The 18,686-nt window shown below is 32.1% G+C and overlaps 1 protein-coding gene and 1 pseudogene across 6 annotated transcripts; both read left to right on the top strand.

Annotated features, from left to right (window-relative positions):
- The first annotated feature begins 1,081 nt into the window (after nt 1–1,081).
- LOC147380912 (carbon catabolite repressor protein 4 homolog 2-like) lies at nt 1,082–15,177 on the top strand. Of its 6 annotated transcripts, none has more exons than XM_086431076.1 (8): nt 1,091–1,495; nt 1,621–1,637; nt 1,762–1,881; nt 5,988–6,079; nt 6,510–6,622; nt 6,702–6,843; nt 14,369–14,503; nt 14,602–15,177. In XM_086431076.1, the coding sequence occupies exons 3-5, from the start codon at nt 1,765–1,767 to the stop codon at nt 6,595–6,597; spliced, it is 297 nt and encodes a 98-aa protein (XP_086287202.1). In that variant the 5' UTR covers nt 1,091–1,495; nt 1,621–1,637; nt 1,762–1,764; the 3' UTR covers nt 6,598–6,622; nt 6,702–6,843; nt 14,369–14,503; nt 14,602–15,177. The 6 variants fall into 6 exon arrangements, with proteins under 6 accessions (XP_086287204.1, XP_086287205.1, XP_086287202.1 ...); XM_086431073.1 differs by adding an exon at nt 2,727–2,995 and having other exon boundaries at nt 1,621–1,881; XM_086431077.1 differs by having other exon boundaries at nt 1,091–1,516.
- Nucleotides 14,758–16,743, top strand: LOC147380911 (E3 ubiquitin-protein ligase At3g02290-like; annotated as a pseudogene).
- Nucleotides 16,744–18,686: the final 1,943 nt, after the last annotated feature.

Here is an 18,686-nt window from a genome sequence, read left to right as displayed (position 1 = left end):
TGAAATATATATATTTTGTGTAATTATATAAAATGCAGATTTGGAACAATTTTTATTTGCTCCAATTTATGAGTTCTGGAACAGTTTTTAACCGTTCCAAATCCTAAGATATAGAACGGCTTCCAATCGTTTAAAGTCATTAACGACGCCTCGATAAGAGACGGTTTTTCAACCATTTCAGTCAGTCTTAGGAACGGTTTGAAACTGTTCCTAATTTCCATTTTTGTTGTAGTGAACACTGGCATTTTCTACTAAATCGCTGGTAATATTACTCAAATAACGGTGTTTTAATCAAAACGCCGTTAATTGGCTTGAATATTTTTTAAATGTATAAAAATATATATGACGACGGTTATAAAGTGACGCTAATACATGTGAAACATTGGCATTTTCGACTAAACCGCCGGTAATAGTACTCAAATAACAGCGTTTTAATCAAGACGCCGTTAATTAGCTTGAATATTTTTTAAATGTATAAAAATAGATATAACGACGGTTAGAAAGTGTCGCTAATACAAGTGAAACACCGGCATTTTCTACTAAATCGTCGATAATATTACTCAAATAACGGTGTTTTAATCAAAATGCCATTAATTAGCTTAAATATTTTTTAAATGTATAAAAATAGATATAACGGCGGTTAGAAAGTGACGCTAATACATATTAAACACCGGATGATATTTTTTAAATAGATATATGATATTTTTTAGGAGATGTATATTAAAAATACTGATATGTTAAATATATTTATTTATTTCATCTGAGTAGACTTGCAAGTTTTTTATCCTTTTAGATTAGTTGGAGATCAATTCGATTCAAGCTCTCGAGTTTTAAAACTGTGTAAAACGTCATGTTGATTAAATCGGTTGAAATAAATATAAAAAAACTTGTATCTAAATCGGTTTAAATGTTCATAGAGTTAGGGGTGTGAATGGATAGAAGAAAATTCGAATTCAAAAAATCGGATATTATCCGAAAATTTCTAATATCGAATTTGAATTCAAATAGTTTTATATATTTGAATCCTTATCGGATATGGATTTAGATATTAGCATTTCGAATCCGATAATATCCGAATCGAAATAATATATAATATATAATATAGATTATTTTATTTGATTAATTTTTTATATAAATAATATAATATATAATAATTATTTTTAATAATAAAATTATCGTATATTATCCGATTCGAATTCGGATATTAGATAAAAATTTTGGATTTGAATTGAGATATTTCTGCATCCGAACCGATAAGCATCCGTTGACAGCGTTACATAGAGTTGAATCTCAACGTATGGATCTAATGTATTCCGGCTTCAAAAACTTAAGTGGTGTTAATGTTAATATTGTATTCAATGGTCCAAATGATTATATGGTCATGGAGTTCTTTCCCCATCATTTTAATTTCTTTGTTTTTGCAGGGACTGAACAACTATGGGAGTGACATAGTTGTTTCATGCCCAATTAATACCTCTACTTTTTTCTTTGACAGGTAATTACTTGAGAAATAAAGGTAACTCAATTGAAATTCCTTTCTAAACTAAAATATGTTTAGTTTGAAGTGCTCTGAAGATGCAAGTTTGTTTTTAATGATACGAGTTTCTTTTGAAATTGCAGATAAGAAGAATGTAAAGGTAATTATCATAATTACAGTTGTTATTGGAATAGTAGTTATCGTCGGTGTTGGAGTCTGCACATACTTATATTGTAAGAGGGGGACTAAACAGAGAAGCAATAAATCAAGTTCAGAATTTGCAGATTATGCTAGGAGACAACCCAAATTTGCAAATTTTCAATTTTGAGATGATATCAATTGCAACAAGCAACTTTGATGATGGGAATAAGCTTGGGCAAGGTGGTTTCGGGCCAGTTTTCAAGGTATTAGTTGTTTTACTTGATTTCGTTATCTTCTTAATTTTACTACCTTAAAAGTAGGCAAATTAGAATTTCCTACTTATAAATGAAAATTAGCCTTAATAACACCCAACTTGAACTGACAAAACTAATTTAGTGAAGGGGTTTATTGTAAAAACTGGTTATTTTAAATAGATTGATGTTTGTTTCTAGGGAATATTACCAAATGGACAAGAAATAGCTGTAAAAAGACTTTCTAAGAGATCTGGACAAGGTGTGGAGGAGTTCAAGAATGAGGTTGTGGTGATTTCAAAACTTCAACATAGGAATCTTGTTAGACTTTTGGGCTGCTACATTGAAGGGAATGAAAAGATGTTGATATAAAAGTTTGTATTATATAGGCTATTTTGATTTGAGCCGTGTTGGGGTGACACAAACGAAGACACAAAGGTGACAAAATGATGTGGTGTCATGCACATTACCGTAGATGCTTTTCCACGAGTTACGAGTAAAAAGCATCTACGGAAAAGCATCTACGATTATGTGTGTGCCACCACATCATTTTTGTCACCTTTGTGTCTCCGTTTGTGTTATTCCAACATTTTCCTTTTGATTTATCTAACTCATTAATTATGTGAATTTTGAAATGCCTCTCCATATCATGAGAATATTCTAGAGTAGTTCTAGGATGATTTCAGATGTGCATTAAGAAGATTACTAATTTAGGAAATTAGTCAAAAGTTATTGATTTATTTATTCTGAATGGAATGTTTTGGGTGATACCATTTTGATTTTTGTCTTGACTGAAACATTGCCCTGGAATGAGATTTTATACCTTGACCATATGCACCTGTGGTTCTGAACTTCAGGTTCTTGCAACATTGGCTGCAAATGCATCAGCCAACCACACACTGATCAATGAAAGCACTTAACCGTTTCTAAAGTAGACTGATTAATAATAGGAGAACCAAAAGCATGGTGCCACATGGATATTCGTAAGGGTGATATTGTTGCTTGGCCCATTAATCTTGGCTGGATGATGGGCCCTTGGCTAGTTTATGCTTCTCTATTGAATGTGGCTTCCATGGCTTTGTATAATGGATCTCCACTTGGTTCTGGATTTGCGAGGTTTATACAGGTATTAACTTCTTTTTATATTTTTGACAAACTCATTTCTGGTCTTTTATTTGTCCATATCTCGTAGCCATTTCCTATACCAATAGCTTTTGAAAAAAGTTGAAGAAAACACATCAGCTCTTGGGGCTTTGTCCCTTGCCAACTCCTTCATTGCCATAAGGGTCTCTCTACCCCCTTAATAGGTCTTTCCATACTTTTTTTTCATGTTTTCTTGAGAATTTCAGAAAAATGTTAGTACATTTCTTCAATACTTGGCAAAAATGTTTTACTAATATATTGTTATAGCCTTGTAGGAAACTCTAAAACATGGAAATTCAAAACCATGAGTCACAAACAAAATCAGACACAAAGAAAGTTATTATTGAATTATATCATCATCATCATCACCATACTTAAGTATTATTAATATTTTTTTTCTTGATGAGGTGAACTGCTATTCGAAGATAAATCAGTCTTAACAGTTTTTGGAGATCTTATTGACAGACAAGTCTCCTGGACCATGTTAATCATATTGAAATAGGTGATTTGGGGATATAAATGAACATACCTTTATCTTTATTTGTTAAAATGGATGGTAACATAAAAAAGTTTTTGGTTTATGCAATTGCTACTTATACATAATACCCACTCATTTGAGTACATTTGCTAATATTGACTAAAAGCTCAAGCAACAAAAATTGGGAGCACACATCTGTACTAGGTTTACTCTTTTCCTCCATTATCAGATATCCACCCCTTTCTTTCAACAAGTATGAATGAGTTCTTAATTAATTTATGTGATAGCATTAACTACTCAGGCATTTGCATTAGTTGGTTAAATAACTAACTATTTTTTATCCAAAAATATTATAGAGAAGGAGAAGGGATCTTTATTAAATTATACAAAGTACAATTGAGATGCTTTTGAGGTAAGGTAAGAGGGAATTAGCTACTGTAGTTAGTGTAGTTACCCCCCGCCACACACACACACACACACACAATCACTTGGTGGATTGATTTAGAATTAGAGGCCTAACTAATTCGGGCTTGTTCTATTGGTTACAAGTTCTCGTATTGGTCATAATCGAAACTGATTGTAACTATTTTTGGATCCCCATATCCATTTCTTAACAGGGCATTTCTTGTTTATTGATTGTTTGGATGTTTGTTCTGATCCACCCGAAGATGATTTGAGGACACTACAAGAAAACAGTGAATCAGGAACCAAATTATAAAACGGATTTTATCCATTTCTAATTAAAAACCGGTTTAAACCGTTTTATCTATTAAAACCGTTTTAATTGGGTTTTAAATGTCCCAATTTCCCGTCTCATTGCATGGGAACGAATCTCTCTCTCTCACTCACAGTTGCTCCCTCAATTGACCTCTCGATCTCATCTCTCTCTCTCTCTCTCCCAGTCGCTTCTTCAATTGACCTCTCAATCTATCTCTCAATCGCTCTCTCAGTCTCTTCCTTGATCGACCTTTCGATCTCATCTCTCTCTCTCTCTCAGTTGCTCCCTCGATCTCATCTCTCTCTCAGTTGGATTGGAATGATTTTGTTTCTAGGTTTTGAGCGGCAGTCGCCATTAATGAGAGCTTATGAGCTCTTTAAATCTCTCTGCACAATTGGTAAAGGTAATTGCATTTTTTATTAGGGTTTATCATATTTGAGTGTTCCTGTGAGAAATCTGAGGTTTTAATAGTCAGATTCGATGAAATTTGTTGTTTTTCTGTATTTTTTTTAGTTTAGATCTTAAATGCTTGAGATGCTTGAGCTGTTGATGAATGCAGTGATTTATGTGTTTTTTGTGTGACTTGAATCCACATCTATTAGTTTTTGTAAGGCTTTTGGTTATGTATTCTTCAATTACTAGAGAATCTGAAATTAGGATTTATCTATTCATACTGTAGTTCTCTGGATTTGTAGTAGTTCTTTGAGTGATAATTTGATTGGAACTATTTCGTAAACCTATAATTCCATCTCTGAAAATGGATTATTTTCTTATTAACTATTAGGTTTTCTCTTGACATCGATATCCCAATTTATATAAGAAGTTTATCTTTTAGATATTACAAGGGATTAAGATATATCAAATCTATATTTTCAGAGCTATAGATTTTTGTAAGTGGCCATACGACTGTTAATAAGTGTTTGAAGCACCGGATGTACTATTTGGAAACATATAGTTCTAGTTTTTGTGTTATTAGTTAGGGATACAAGTGTGTTTGGGCTGCAAAGGGTAGGATCTCGTGTGTGTTCTGGATGGTGGATATGAAGGGGAATTTGTCAAAGTTCTTTAGTTTTGCAAGTTTGTTTGTTCCATTAGTTACTATTTTTTCACTTGGTGTATTTTGATTTTTAGTTGCGATTCATGTTTCTTTATTACAAATATCCTACTACCAAAATGAAAACAAATGAGGTTTACTTATCCATGTTGACTTATTAGAACCCCTCTTTTACCAAACTAGCTAACACACTACAAGAAAATGGGTAATTAGGAACAACATTTTAAAATGGTATTTAGCCGTTTCTTATTAAAATGGTATTTTAAAATGGTGTTTCGGTAAATGTTTGATAAATGTTAAAATTACACATGTTAATTTCTTTGTACCCTATATTTTGAGATCTCCAAGAAAATAGACTCACTAATAAAGGAGAGATTTAAACCTAAGTATTACTCTTTCCCTAGTATATTTTAGTTTTGAAAATCCTGATAAATGCTCTTTTGTGAAGTGTACTTTCATAGTGTATCTTCATCTCTTCTTATATTTAGTATTAGATAATATCAACATATGCAGTATAATTTCATGGTGTAACCATTTCTGGTATTTTCCTTGCGGCATTATATTTTAGGCGAATACACATGTAAATGTTCATCAAGATCTCAAGGATATTAAGCTCTGGCAAGTTCTCAGCTGAACAATTTCTACTATGAAGTTCATATTTTCTTATGGATCTTATATTTCAACTTAAATATGCGTCCTTAGATGTTTCCTTTTTATTGTATCAGGTCCATACTCTCTTGAAAGGATTAGAAAAAATTGATGTTAGTGCAGACATTCCAATGTTAGTTTGTGGGGATTTTAATTCTATTCCTGGAAGGTATGGCTTTGTTTTGATATCCAGTTCACATGGAATACAGAATTCATCTAATAATTTTTTTTTACTTGTTACACCCCAATTAAAAAAATAAAAAATAAATAAATAGTTGAGGACAAGTAAAAGTTGGGGTGCCATTAGAAGCTCTCTCATTTGTTTTGTTAGATTTCTATATTTGAGGATTGGATTTTATATGGGTTTAATCCTAATTGTAAACAACTACTGAAATTGTTTGAATGTGTTATAATGTTGAGATAATAACTTGAGCCAAACCTTTGCAATGTTTGAATACTGTGTTTTAATCTTTAATTGGGGGGTGATAATAATTTAAGGAATTGGGGGAGTAATTAGTAAAAGTTGGGCTGCCACTAGCAGCTCCTTTTTTTTTCCCCCTTCTTACTATGATTAAGGAGAATTTTTTCCTTGATTGTAGTGCTCCTCATGCACTTCTTGCAAGGGGTAAGGTTGATCCAATGCATCCAGATTTAGTAATGGACCCCTGGAATTTTGTGGCCCACTAGCAAGTTAACACATCAGCTTCCGTTGGTAAACATATTTTCCAAAATTTGCTTAGCGTGAAAATTTGAGAACTTTTGCTGATTTTGAGACTTCATTTGTTTTGTAGGTCAGTTCTTATTCATTTAGAATGGGTGTTGGTCTTGGTTTAGAGCAACAACGAAGGAGAATGGATTTGACAACAAATGAACCTTTATTTACAAATTGCACTACAGATTTTATTGGTACCGTTGATTACATATTTTACATAGGTAGGCTTGGCTTGTAGCTATTCTTCATATTAGTGATATTGAGTTAGAAAATCAGTACTCATTTGTTAACATCTGATATTTCAAATTGCATTGGATCCAAAACTTAATGTGGCAACAGGTCCAATAGGGTCCAGATCTAATTAAATTCTTATTAGATTGATACCAAGTTAAATTAGTTGTGTTGGATGTTTGAAATTGTTCTGCTCTTGGTTAGGCACATTCCAAAGCAACTTTAAGGTCGTGGATTCAAGTCCAGTTTACCCATCAAAATATATACATACATATATTGTTCTGCTCTTACACAGATTTCAAATTCATGCATAGTTTATGAAACTTAAATCTTAGCCACCTTCTTCCACATGTAGGCAGATTAATTCACTTAATTTTGCTATTTGCTTAAAGAGGTATTCTTATTTCATTAAAGTATATATTTTTTAGATTATCAAAGCATCAAATGTAGTTTAGTGTAATCTGTATTGTTAAAAGAGTGTTATGAACCTTGATCCGTATTTCAGAAACTTTCTTTAGACACTATTGGATGGTAAGAGGTTGGGAGTTCATGAATGTGGTTTCATATTTTCAAGATAAAGGATAAGTGGGTGTATTGGTTAGGCTCAGGCTCATATATGACTCCTAAAGAGAAAGTTCATAATACATTGACTCTTATTCTTTTCTTAAGTTTATATTAATCTGTTCTTTTTATAATTTAGATAACAACAAAGTTATTTATAGAAAGAGGAACACTATAGAAAAGGATAGGCGGCTAACTCTGAGGAAAAAACACGTTCTCTCTTTGCGAGGTTCGAAAGTGGAGAACGTATAGCATTCTTTGGGCACATAGGATCAAATGTAAAACAGTGCTTTCTTGGCAGAGTTTTAGGCGCATCGTTAAACACTTCCGGTGTCATTACAAGGAAGCCGAGTTGAGATTTTTTAAACTTTACTTGTAGCTGGTGTTACATGTTTGTATAGATTGTTAAAATAAATGTTAATAAATGATGATTAATATTTATTTAAAATTGATTCAAATAAAATTAATTTGGTTTATTTTAAAAAATGATATTTGAAAGTTACTTTATGGTTGGTTTACTTTTTGTTAAAAGAAAAGTAAGTATTTTTTAAAAAGAGCATTTCTATTGGTTGATAACTTTTCACATGAATTGGAATTTGTAAAAGTTCTTTTGGCTCCTTTTTTCAAATCTTTATAAATCCCACATTGCTTTTTAAAATGTTTTGGAGGGATTTTTAAACCTATAAATAAGAACCTATTCTCAACTCTTTCTTCATTCCAAAGACTCTCTCCTTGAGAGCTCCTAATGGCTTCAAGCTATATGGAAATTTAATAATTCTTTTTTATTATATATATATATATATTATATATATATATATATAAAATAAGAAAGAAAGAAAGAAAGAAAGAGAGAGAGAGAGAGAAAAATTAAATATTTAAAAGGGCCGTCCAATTTTGGATAGGCACCTAGGCCGAACCGAAAGGTGTCGAAGGGGCTTAAGGGTGCTTAACGGATTCCTTGATCCGAATAGGTGCCTAGTGGTTCCAATGGGTTTCATACCTATTGAGATTCAAAAATCATTTACGAATGGGTGTGATTTTTAAAAAAATTGATATATATTTATGGAGATTAATTCTGTTAAAAAAAAAAAAACCAATTACAAAATTTTTCTACAAAAAGAGGCATTCGTGTATCCGAGATTCAGTGTGACAGATTTTCTCAAAATAGTGCAAATTTTGAGGAAATATACAGTTGTGTTAGAATTGGGCTCTGTTGTATCCTGAAGACAAGTTCGCCAGCAACCCATCTGCATCTTCGTGTTTAATCGGAGTGGGGGCGTCTGTTGTCTATAAGACAACGTAGAATACTACGTGCCTCAGAGCAATATTTTTTAAAGTTCTATATCATTTTTCTAACAATTTATAGACAACAGAGTATTGCTCTAATGGCACAAAGCATCAAGTTTATGAATCAAGACCTTGTAAAACTTGATCGTTTTGATGGGTCGAATTTCAAACGATGGCAACAGAAGGTGTTCTTTATGCTCCGTCAATTTAAGGTCGCTTATGTGCTTACAACAGCATGTCCAACTATTTCAACAGATGCAACTTCTGAACAAATTGACGCTCAACGAAAATGGCAAGATGATGATCTAGATTGTCGAGATCATGTACTCAATGCAATGACTGACAGATTGTTCAACTCGTTTTGCAAATACACAACTGCTAAAGAATTATGGGATTCACTAGAGAAGAAGTATTTAACCGAAGATGCGGGTACAAAAACTTTTTTAGTTTCTAAATACTTCGATTTTAAAATGGCAGAAAATAAACCTATTCTTGAACAAGTTCAAGAGTTGCAATTTATTGTTACTGAGATGGAGGAAGAAAATATTAAACTTCCCGAAAGTTTCCAAGTGGGTGCAATAATCTCTAAATTACCACCCAGTTGGAAAGACTATAGAAAAATCCTGTCTCATAATAAAAATTTACAAACTCTAGATGAGATTTTCAAAGGTTTAAAAATAGAAGAAGAAAATAAGATCAGAGATAAAAAGAATGATCGCTTTGAATCAATTAAGGCTCATATAGTTGAGTCTGTAATTCAAGAAAAGAAAAAATACAACAAGCCTTTTACCAATAGAAAACCATTCAAGAAATTTATCAGGAAAAATGGTCATGGTCAGTTTAAAAAGAATGAAGGCGACTGCTATGTGTGTGGGAAAAAAGGACATTTTGCAAGAGATTGTAGAAAACGTCAAGGTAAAAAGCCGAAGATCGAATCTAACATGGTAGGAGATGTAGTGGTTGCCGTTGTGTCCGAAGTAAACATGATTGAAACAAAAGGACATTGGTGGATCGACTCAGGTGCAACACGGCATGTGTCATTTGATAGATCTGCTTTCAAATCATACAAAGTTCAAGATGAAGGACAACTTTACATGGGAAATTCTTCTACCATCAAGATTGCGGGATCCGGTACTGTAGAACTCAAACTCACTTCTGGAAAGACTCTCTTGTTGAAGGATGTTCTACATGCTCTAGAAATTAGGAAGAATTTAATTTCTGCTTGTATGTTAGACAAAAATGGGTTTAAGTTGGTCCTTCATTCTGAAAACTGATCTTGACCAAAGATGATATTTTTATTGGTAAAGGGTATGTTGTAAACAATATGATTAAGTTGAATGTAATCAATGAAAGTTCTTTTGCTTATATTGTTGAATCTTTTGATTTATGGCATGCTAGATTAGGACATTTAAATTCTCAAGCTATAAAAAATATGATGAATTTAAATTTAGTACCTAAATTTAATAAAGAAAATAATGATAAATGCCATATATGTATTCAGTCTAAAATAGTAAAGAAATCACATCGTAGTGTAGAGAGAACTTCTACTATCTTAGAATTAATCCATTCAGATTTATGTGAATTAAATGGGATACTAACTAGAGGTGGTAAAAGATATTTTATCACTTTTATTGATGATTTTAGTAGATACTGTTATATATATTTGTTAAGAAATAAAAATGATGCTTTTGAAGCTTTTAAATTATATAAAACAGAAGTAGAAAATCAAGTAGAAAAGAAAATTAAAATTTTAAGAAGTGATAGAGGAGGGGAATATTTTGATAACGATTTTACTGTTTATTGTGAAAATTTTGGAATTATACATGAAACTTCTGCCCCTAGAACACCTCAACAAAACGGTGTAGCGGAACGTAAAAATAGGACATTAATAGAAATGATAAATTCTATGCTAATAAATTCTGATTTGCCTATGAATTTATGGGGTGAAGCTTTGTATTCTGCATGTCATATTTTAAATAGAGTACCGTATTATAAAGTGAACAAAACACCATATGAGCTTTGGAAAAATAGAAAACCAAATTTAAAATATTTGCGAGTATGGGGTTGTTTAGCTTATGTTAGAAAACCAGATGATAAGATTAAAAAATTAGACTTTAGAACATATAAGTGTGCTTTCATAGGATATGCTCAAAATAGTAAAGCTTATCGGTTTTTAAACTTAGATGATAATGTTATTATCGAATCTATAGAAGCACAATTTTTTGAAAATCTTCAACATAAAGATAATGTTTCTGATTTAAAAAATGAAACCTATTGTGAACAAGTGTTAGGAAAAATACAATAAAATGGAGAACTAGAACTTAGAAAAAGTAAGAGATCAAGAAAGGATCCACATTATAATTTTGGTCCAGATTTTTACACCTATGTTTTAGAAGCAGATCCTAAGACTTATAAAGAAGCTGTAACATCTTTAGATAGTGTGTTTTGGAAAGAAGCTATGGATGATGAAATAGAATCTATTAAAACTAATAAAACTTGGGATTTAGTACCTTTACCTCCAGGTTGTAAAGCTATAGGACATAAGTGGATTTTAAAAAAGAAACTAAAACCAGATGGTAGTATAGAGAAATTTAAAGCAAGATTAGTAGCCAAAGGGTTTAGGCAAAAAGAAGGAATAGACTATTTTGATACATTTTCTCCCGTGGCTCGATTAACCTCTATTAGAGTTCTTTTAGCATTAGCATCTATTCATAACTTATATATACATCAAATGGATGTAAAAACTGCATTTTTAAATGGTGATTTAGATGAAGAAATTTACCTAGAACAACCAGAAGGTTATGTAGAATCAAATAAAAGTAATCTGGTTTGTAAATTGAATAAATCTTTATATGGTCTTAAACAATCACCAAAACAGTGGCATGATAAATTTGATAAGAAAATAAAAGAATTTGATTTTAAATCAAATGAATGTGATAGATGTATTTATAGTAAGGTTATAAATCAAAGTTATGTGATTGTGTCATTGTATGTAGATGATATGTTAATTTTTGGTACAGATATTAATATAATTGTAGAAACTAAAAATTATGTTAAATCATCTTTTGATATGAAAGACATTGGAGAAGTAGACTTTATTCTTGGAATAAAAATAATAAAAGAAGATAAACCATTAGTTTATCTCAAGCACATTATGTTGAAAAAATATTGAAAACATATAATATGTTTGACTGTTCACCTTCTCCTACTCCTTGTGATCCAAGTAAAAAATTATTTAAGAATATGGGTAGAGCAGAATCTCAATTAGAATATTCTAAAATAGTTGGTAGTCTTATGTATTTAATGCAATGTACAAGACCCGATATAGCTTTTATAGTGGGGGTATTGAGTAGATTTACAAGTAACCCAGGACCTAAACATTGGGAAGCAATTAGAAGGGTTCTGAAATATTTAAAAGGTACACAAAATTATTGTTTACAATATAATAGTAAACCTGAACTAGTAGAAGGGTTCTCAGATGCTACATGGAACTCTGATTCTCATGATTCAAAATCTACAAGTGGTTGGATTTATACTTTAGCAGGAGGAGCGATATCGTGGGGGTCAAAGAAACAAACTTGTATTTCTGCTTCAAGTATGGAATCAGAATACATAGCATTATCGACTGCGATAAAAGAAGTAGAATGGCTTCGAAGTTTTATTAAATTTATTCCATTAACTCCTGTTCTAGATTATGCAATTACTATTTATTGTGATAATAAAGCTGTGTTAGCCATTTCAGGAAACAGAAAATATAAGGGTAAATCAAGACATATAGGCCTTAGATATAATATTGTTCGACAGATGTTGACAGATGGGGTGATCGTGCTCGAGTACGTGCCAACTTCAGAAATGCTAGCGGATCCGTTAACAAAAGCACTACCTAGAGAGGTAGTTTTGAGAACATCGAGGGGGATGGGCCTAAGACCAATATCCATAAAGACAGAGTAGTGGAACCTCAACTTAGTAGATTTGGAGATCCCATTTTCTAAGTTCAAAGAGATAAGAAGTTACTTTATTGTCTTTGTAAGTGCACATAATATTTATATTGGCTATCCCTATAATGTTACTTAGTGCACATATCTTGTAATGTGAAAAGGATGAGTTAAACTCTTAATGAATTTGTAGGCTATTTTAAGCTTGGGTGTTAAAAGAAGTTACAAGAGCACTCATGACAAATTCACCTATATGAGTATAAAAGTTTAACTACTTTAAACGGAGAATTGGTCATCTCTCTGAAATACTCATGAAAATCAGGATTTAAGCGCTTGACTGCAAAGCGCTATTCTTTGTCACTAATGAGTTAGATTATAATAAGTGTATATATAATTTCGGTTTATTACATAGAATTTAAGTTCAAAGCTATAAGCTACTTAAATATCTTATAAACTTTGAATTATATATATAAGCCAAAGGTTCAAACCGTTAGGTACCTATGGTTATACTTATTATGATCATTCTGATACACATCCAGTTTGCCTCTATTAATTAATTATTTTTTGAATCAAGTGGGGGATTGTTAAAATAAATGTTAATAAATGATGATTAATATTTATTTAAAATTGATTCAAATAAAATTAATTTGGTTTATTTTAAAAATGATATTTGAAAGTTACTTTATGGTTGGTTTACTTTTTGTTAAAAGAAAAGTAAGTATTTTTAAAAAGAGCATTTCTATTGGTTGATGACTTTTCACATGGATTGGAATTTGTAAAAGTTCTTTTGGCTCCTTTTTTCAAATTTTTATAAATCCCACATTGCTTTTTAAAATGTTTTGGAGGGATTTTTAAACCTATAAATAAGAACCTATTCTCAACTCTTTCTTCATTCCAAAGACTCTCTCCTTGAGAGCTCCTAATGGCTTCAAGCTATATGGAAATTTAATAATTCTTTTTTATATATATATTATATATATATATATATATAAAATAAGAAAGAAAGAAAGAGAGAGAGAGAGAAAAATTAAATATTTAAAAGGGCCGTCCAATTTTGGATAGGCACCTAGGTCGAACCGAAAGGTGTCGAAGGGGCTTAAGGGTGCTTAACGGATTCCTTGATCCGAATAGGTGCCTAGTGGTTCCAATGGGTTTCATACCTATTGAGATTCAAAAACCATTTACGAATGGGTGTGATTTTTAAAATTGATATATATATATATATATTTATGGAGATTAATTCTGTAAAATAAATTAATTAAAAAATTTTCTACAAAAAGAGGCATTCGTGTATCTGAGATTCGGTGTGACAGATTTTCTCAAAATAGTGCAAATTTTGAGGAAATATACAGTTGTGTTAGAACTGGACTCTGTTGTATCCTGAAGACAAGTTCGCCAGCAACCCATCTGCATCTTCGTGTTTAATCGGAGTGGGGGCGTCTGTTGTCTATAAGACAACGTAGAATACTACGTGCCTCAGAGCAATATTTTTTAAAGTTCTATATCATTTTTCTAACATAGATAACCATTATAGATTTCAAACTTGGTTGGTTAGTCTGAGTTATAATACAATAACTCTGTATTGAAGCAAATAAACCAAGTTCCATGATTAGAATTTAGATTTCTTGGTTGATTTATTACCAATTTGAATACACATTTTGTTTGAGTTTATTTATTGTGTTCCCTTGTGGGCTGACTTTTCATAAATTAGTTCAATCACAACTCTTAACAGATTTCTCATTTTCTGCTTTTTGGAGAGTACAAGCTTATGGGACTGGTGAGCCATATTGGTAAATCTGCCCAATGTGAACAATATTTGGCTCATGTGTATAAAGACGGGAGATGGGTGATTTTCGATGATGAAAAGGTCAGGATCCCCCCAAGGACATGGGCTACTTATATATATCTTCGAGATATACATTGGTTAAAAAAGTGCAGTAGGTGATTGCAGTTGGTCCTTTGTAGAATGGCTGTCTGTATCCATTGCTCATCCTCATTGTTGCGCTTCCTTAATAAATGGAAGTCTTTCTTGATGGTAACGGTTGATATATTGGATATTTGTGATTGAAGTTTGAGAATTACCTTGGAGGCCTTTAGTTAAAGAAGAAATTGAAGTGTACTATGGATGCTGTTTGTTGCTGTGTACATGATGAGGACTTTGAAGAGTATGTAAATCCCAACAGTTTTGTTTACAGAAACAGGTAAATTGGCTTTTACCTTACGATGCAGATCCAAGATGTTTCCTTTTTCCACGAGAAGGACTTGTCTCAAGACGTGAGAAGGGCTCAAGCTAGTCACATGAAGAATTTGAACCACTTCGAAGAGGTGACATTGATGTGCCTCTAGAATCTAACTGCAGTACCCACATGGAATGGGTCTGATGGAATAGTATCGAAAGAACCCCCTTCGGAGTCCTCAGTGAAGCACTCCTCAACAAAAGTGGCAAGTGGAGTTGGGTATCTTTACTTATACCAGAAGATGATGATGTCTGTCCCACATGCCTCAAAGGTATGATTTATGGAATTTGTTTTTGTTTGCGTCCATTTATGTTCTATATCTATGTGGGATCAGACATGAGTTCTGCACCCTATTTGGCGATGAAGATACCATTTCATTCAGTTTCTCATAAAATCTGGGGTGATACTGCTGGAATGGGTTTTGCATCGTATCTTTTACACTTATGTCTGAGAGTACTTTAGTTTCTCAAAGTCCAAACTGCAAATAACATTAATTCCTTATATTTTTTATACTCTACAAAACCCCAAAATTATGACCGGATGTTCTCACCATTTCCACCTTGGTTGTATATATGAGTGGATGGAGAGAAGTGAAATATGTCCAGTCTGTGTTAAGGTAACTTCTTACTCGTCGGTTTTGCATAATGATCCTTTAAGAATTGCATTTTCATAGTAGTGCTAAGTGTTAGGTCTGAAGCTCAAACTATTTGGTATGCCAATTCTCCAACTTGGCCAAGTTCTATTGGGTTTTTAAGCATACCTTTATGAACCATTAAGGTGCAAGTCAAGTGCGTAAAGGCTAACTTAGTACAAGTCAAATTATGTCAACTTGATTCAAATTGAGTATGGTGATTTAAAGGATCAAAACTTAGCGATGACTTCGCTGAGGTGTATGGCATTGGTTCGAAGCCTTGACCAAATAGGAACTATAGTAGAACAGTTGGTATGATTAATTGGACTGAACCTTAATTCTTGCGTGCTTCAAAAAATGCCCAGAAATCTAAGAGACATGTATTCCTGCAGAGTAGTTGTGCTACGCATGTACAGGTAAAGTGATAGTTGACAAAGATAAGAAGTTTTTCTCACAGCCAATCTCAGGAAATAGGAATCCTAGGTTTGGTGTATATTTTGATTAATTATTTTTACAAAGTAAATAGTTTATATGAGAATAGGATTAAATGTGTATAAAATTGGATGGCAGCTTTTATTTATTTATGATATCACATTCAATGAGTGTATTATATCTTCCAAAATAAAAGGGCTGCTTATGTATTAAGCCTTTAGAACTCAAACTTGAGATAAATATGAGTTTAGGTATGAAAGATTCACTATTAAAAGGGGGAGGAAATATTTTTTTTCATACAGAGTAATACACTTTGAAATGATTAAATGGGGTTGGATTCTGTTTATCCTTTTTTTTTTGTCAATGATTCCAAATCCGCTAGGTTCTCACTCAATCCCCTCTTCCACAAATAGATCCGAGCAGAAATGTTTCACTTACATAAGTTTCCATATTTTTTTTTTTTTTTTGGGGAAGATACAAGGATAAGAAAAAACAATGAGTTGTCGATTGTAAAACTGGGTGTCTCCTTTATCATGTAGAAAATATGGTAATCATCGTCAAAGCCTTATCCCAAAGATCTGTGGTTTAGCTAAATGAATCCTATGCCTCCATGAACTTTCATTTTCATCATGAGTGAAGAGATCCAAGGGTGGACAAAGAGAAAAATCTCAATGGCACATTCTGATTGAAATATTTATTTATGTTTTCTGATTGAACTTTATTATGTCCTTAATATCATTCTTTATTCTGAAGTTGTTCTCATTTGGTTGGTTTTTCAAGTTGATGGTATTTGATGAAACAACTTGATCTTAGAGGTTAAACTCTTCTCCATTGTAGCTGAAAGATTACTATTTAGGTGTAAATCTTATGATTCATATATCAATCATATTGTGAATAGGATCTTCTAGTTCATAGTTCTATGTACAACTAAGCACCACAAAGTTTGTGAGGCAACATATTGTTAATCAGGTTGGATTTCACTTGTCGTTTGATGTTTCATAAATACCTTACCTTTGTAAGGACTTTGAAAGTCATGGTTTAACTATTCTATTGTAATCAGCTCAAGTCTCACTTAGAGACTTATGAGGGATATGTTCCTATGGGTTATGGTGACCATTTGAAGAAGATGTCCAAGTATTTTTATACTCATTTATCTTCTTCTTTTTTTCCTTTTATCATTTTAATCTCTAATGGTTTTGGCCAATATCATGTTATGTTTTATCTTACCTTAAATGTGAATGAAAACAGGGTGGGTGAATGGGGCAACCATGTCACACTACAAGCTACTGCAGATTCGGTATGAAGTAGCAATTACCTTGTCCTTTTATTCATGAAATTTGAGTAGTTTTTTAGTTTCTTGAGGTTTTGTTTCATATTTTAGTGTGATTTTGGTAATAATAGAGATTTTTAACATGCAAGCTAATTTTATGGTGGAAAACATCTGTCATTGAATGGTCTTGTTAGTAACAAGCAATTCCATTGCTAACCAATGGTGAAGTACTTGGAAATGAAAGCCCTAGTGGCAGTGGATCTTCAAATGAAGGAAAAATGCGGTTTGTTTGTAGTATTATGCGACATTTTGTAATTTTGATGGTAAAGTACTTGACAATTTTGTAAATTATCATTAATTGTAATTTCTTTTGTGTATAAATGAATGTGATAGAGAATCTCAATGTTCTCTATTTGTGTCTATTTTGACTGCGGGTAATAGGTGTGTAGCAAAAAAAAAAAAATTTTTTTTTTTTTTAAATTTAGATATTGGTTTTTGACCACTTTAGATATCGGTTGTACCGACGTCGAAAGTCTAAGACTTAGTACATCAGTCTTATAGACATCGGATTTTAAATCGATGTCTAAGGTGTTAGTTTTTTGGTTAGTGCTTTAAGATTTGGAACGGTTTTAAGTCATTCCAAATTCTGAGTTCTGGAACGGTTTTTAACCGTTCCAAACCCTGAAATTTAGAATGGCTTCCGACAGTTTAAACTCATTAACGACGCCTCAATTAAAGACGGTATTTAAACTGTTCCAAATTGCCATATTTATTGTAGTGGAAGGAAATATAATGGGTGAATGGAGCAAGATATTGTAGCAGGTATGTAGTTTCCACAATGAAATTGAATAATTTTAGATGATAACTTGTTTCTTCTTTTTTTTTTTTTTCAAACATGATCATACTTCATAGAGAATTATATATGTATTAGTAAGGCATGCATATACACCGTGAGAAGGGGTTAGAGATTCCTATGGCCAAATAGTGAAATGTGTCTCCATTGAAGTTTTTCTTTCTCAAATAGGAAAATAATTGACATGTATCTTACAATGTATATTTAGTTCTTTTTGGTATGTAGTATTGAATGTTTGGGGAATAAACAAACCCCTTTAATGGATCCTAGATTGATTTGTTAATTGGCTACCTATTTTTCACGATTTCAGTACTTAATTGAAATCATAATAGAAAGTTGCCTATTTAAATTTACTCATTTTATTTGGAATTTTCATATTCTAAAGCATTTTCTAACTTCTTGTTGTCGCCATTGCACTTGTTTTCTTAACTGTTTATGAGTACATACGAATCGTAATTTTTTTATTTTTTTTGTATTGTAATTTTATTACCGGTGGTTTCTAAAGCGCCACTAATTCATGATTTACCAACGATTTTCAAAAATGTCGTTAATATTATGTATTACCAGCGGTTCATAAAGCGCCTCTAATTCATGATTTACCGGTGATTTCCAAGAAATGCCGTTAAT

Source organism: Akebia trifoliata, unplaced genomic scaffold (assembly GCF_017979445.1).
Source record: "Akebia trifoliata isolate Shusen 1 unplaced genomic scaffold, ASM1797944v1 Contig00883, whole genome shotgun sequence".
Lineage (NCBI taxonomy): Eukaryota > Viridiplantae > Streptophyta > Magnoliopsida > Ranunculales > Lardizabalaceae > Akebia > Akebia trifoliata.
Note: the sequence above shows the minus strand (reverse complement) of the source record. Positions and strands in the feature narration are given on the sequence as shown.

What these genes read in the sequence shown, in the direction of transcription:
- LOC147380912 (XM_086431073.1), top strand. Translation starts at nt 2,843, where the DNA reads ATGGATATTCGTAAGGGTGATATTGTTGCTTGGCCCATTAATCTTGGC. An exon ending in GATTTGCGAGGTTTATACAG is followed by an intron (nt 2,996 to 5,987) that starts GTATTAACTTCT and finishes TTATTGTATCAG; the next exon opens with GTCCATACTCTCTTGAAAGG. An exon ending in TTTAATTCTATTCCTGGAAG is followed by an intron (nt 6,080 to 6,509) that starts GTATGGCTTTGT and finishes CCTTGATTGTAG; the next exon opens with TGCTCCTCATGCACTTCTTG.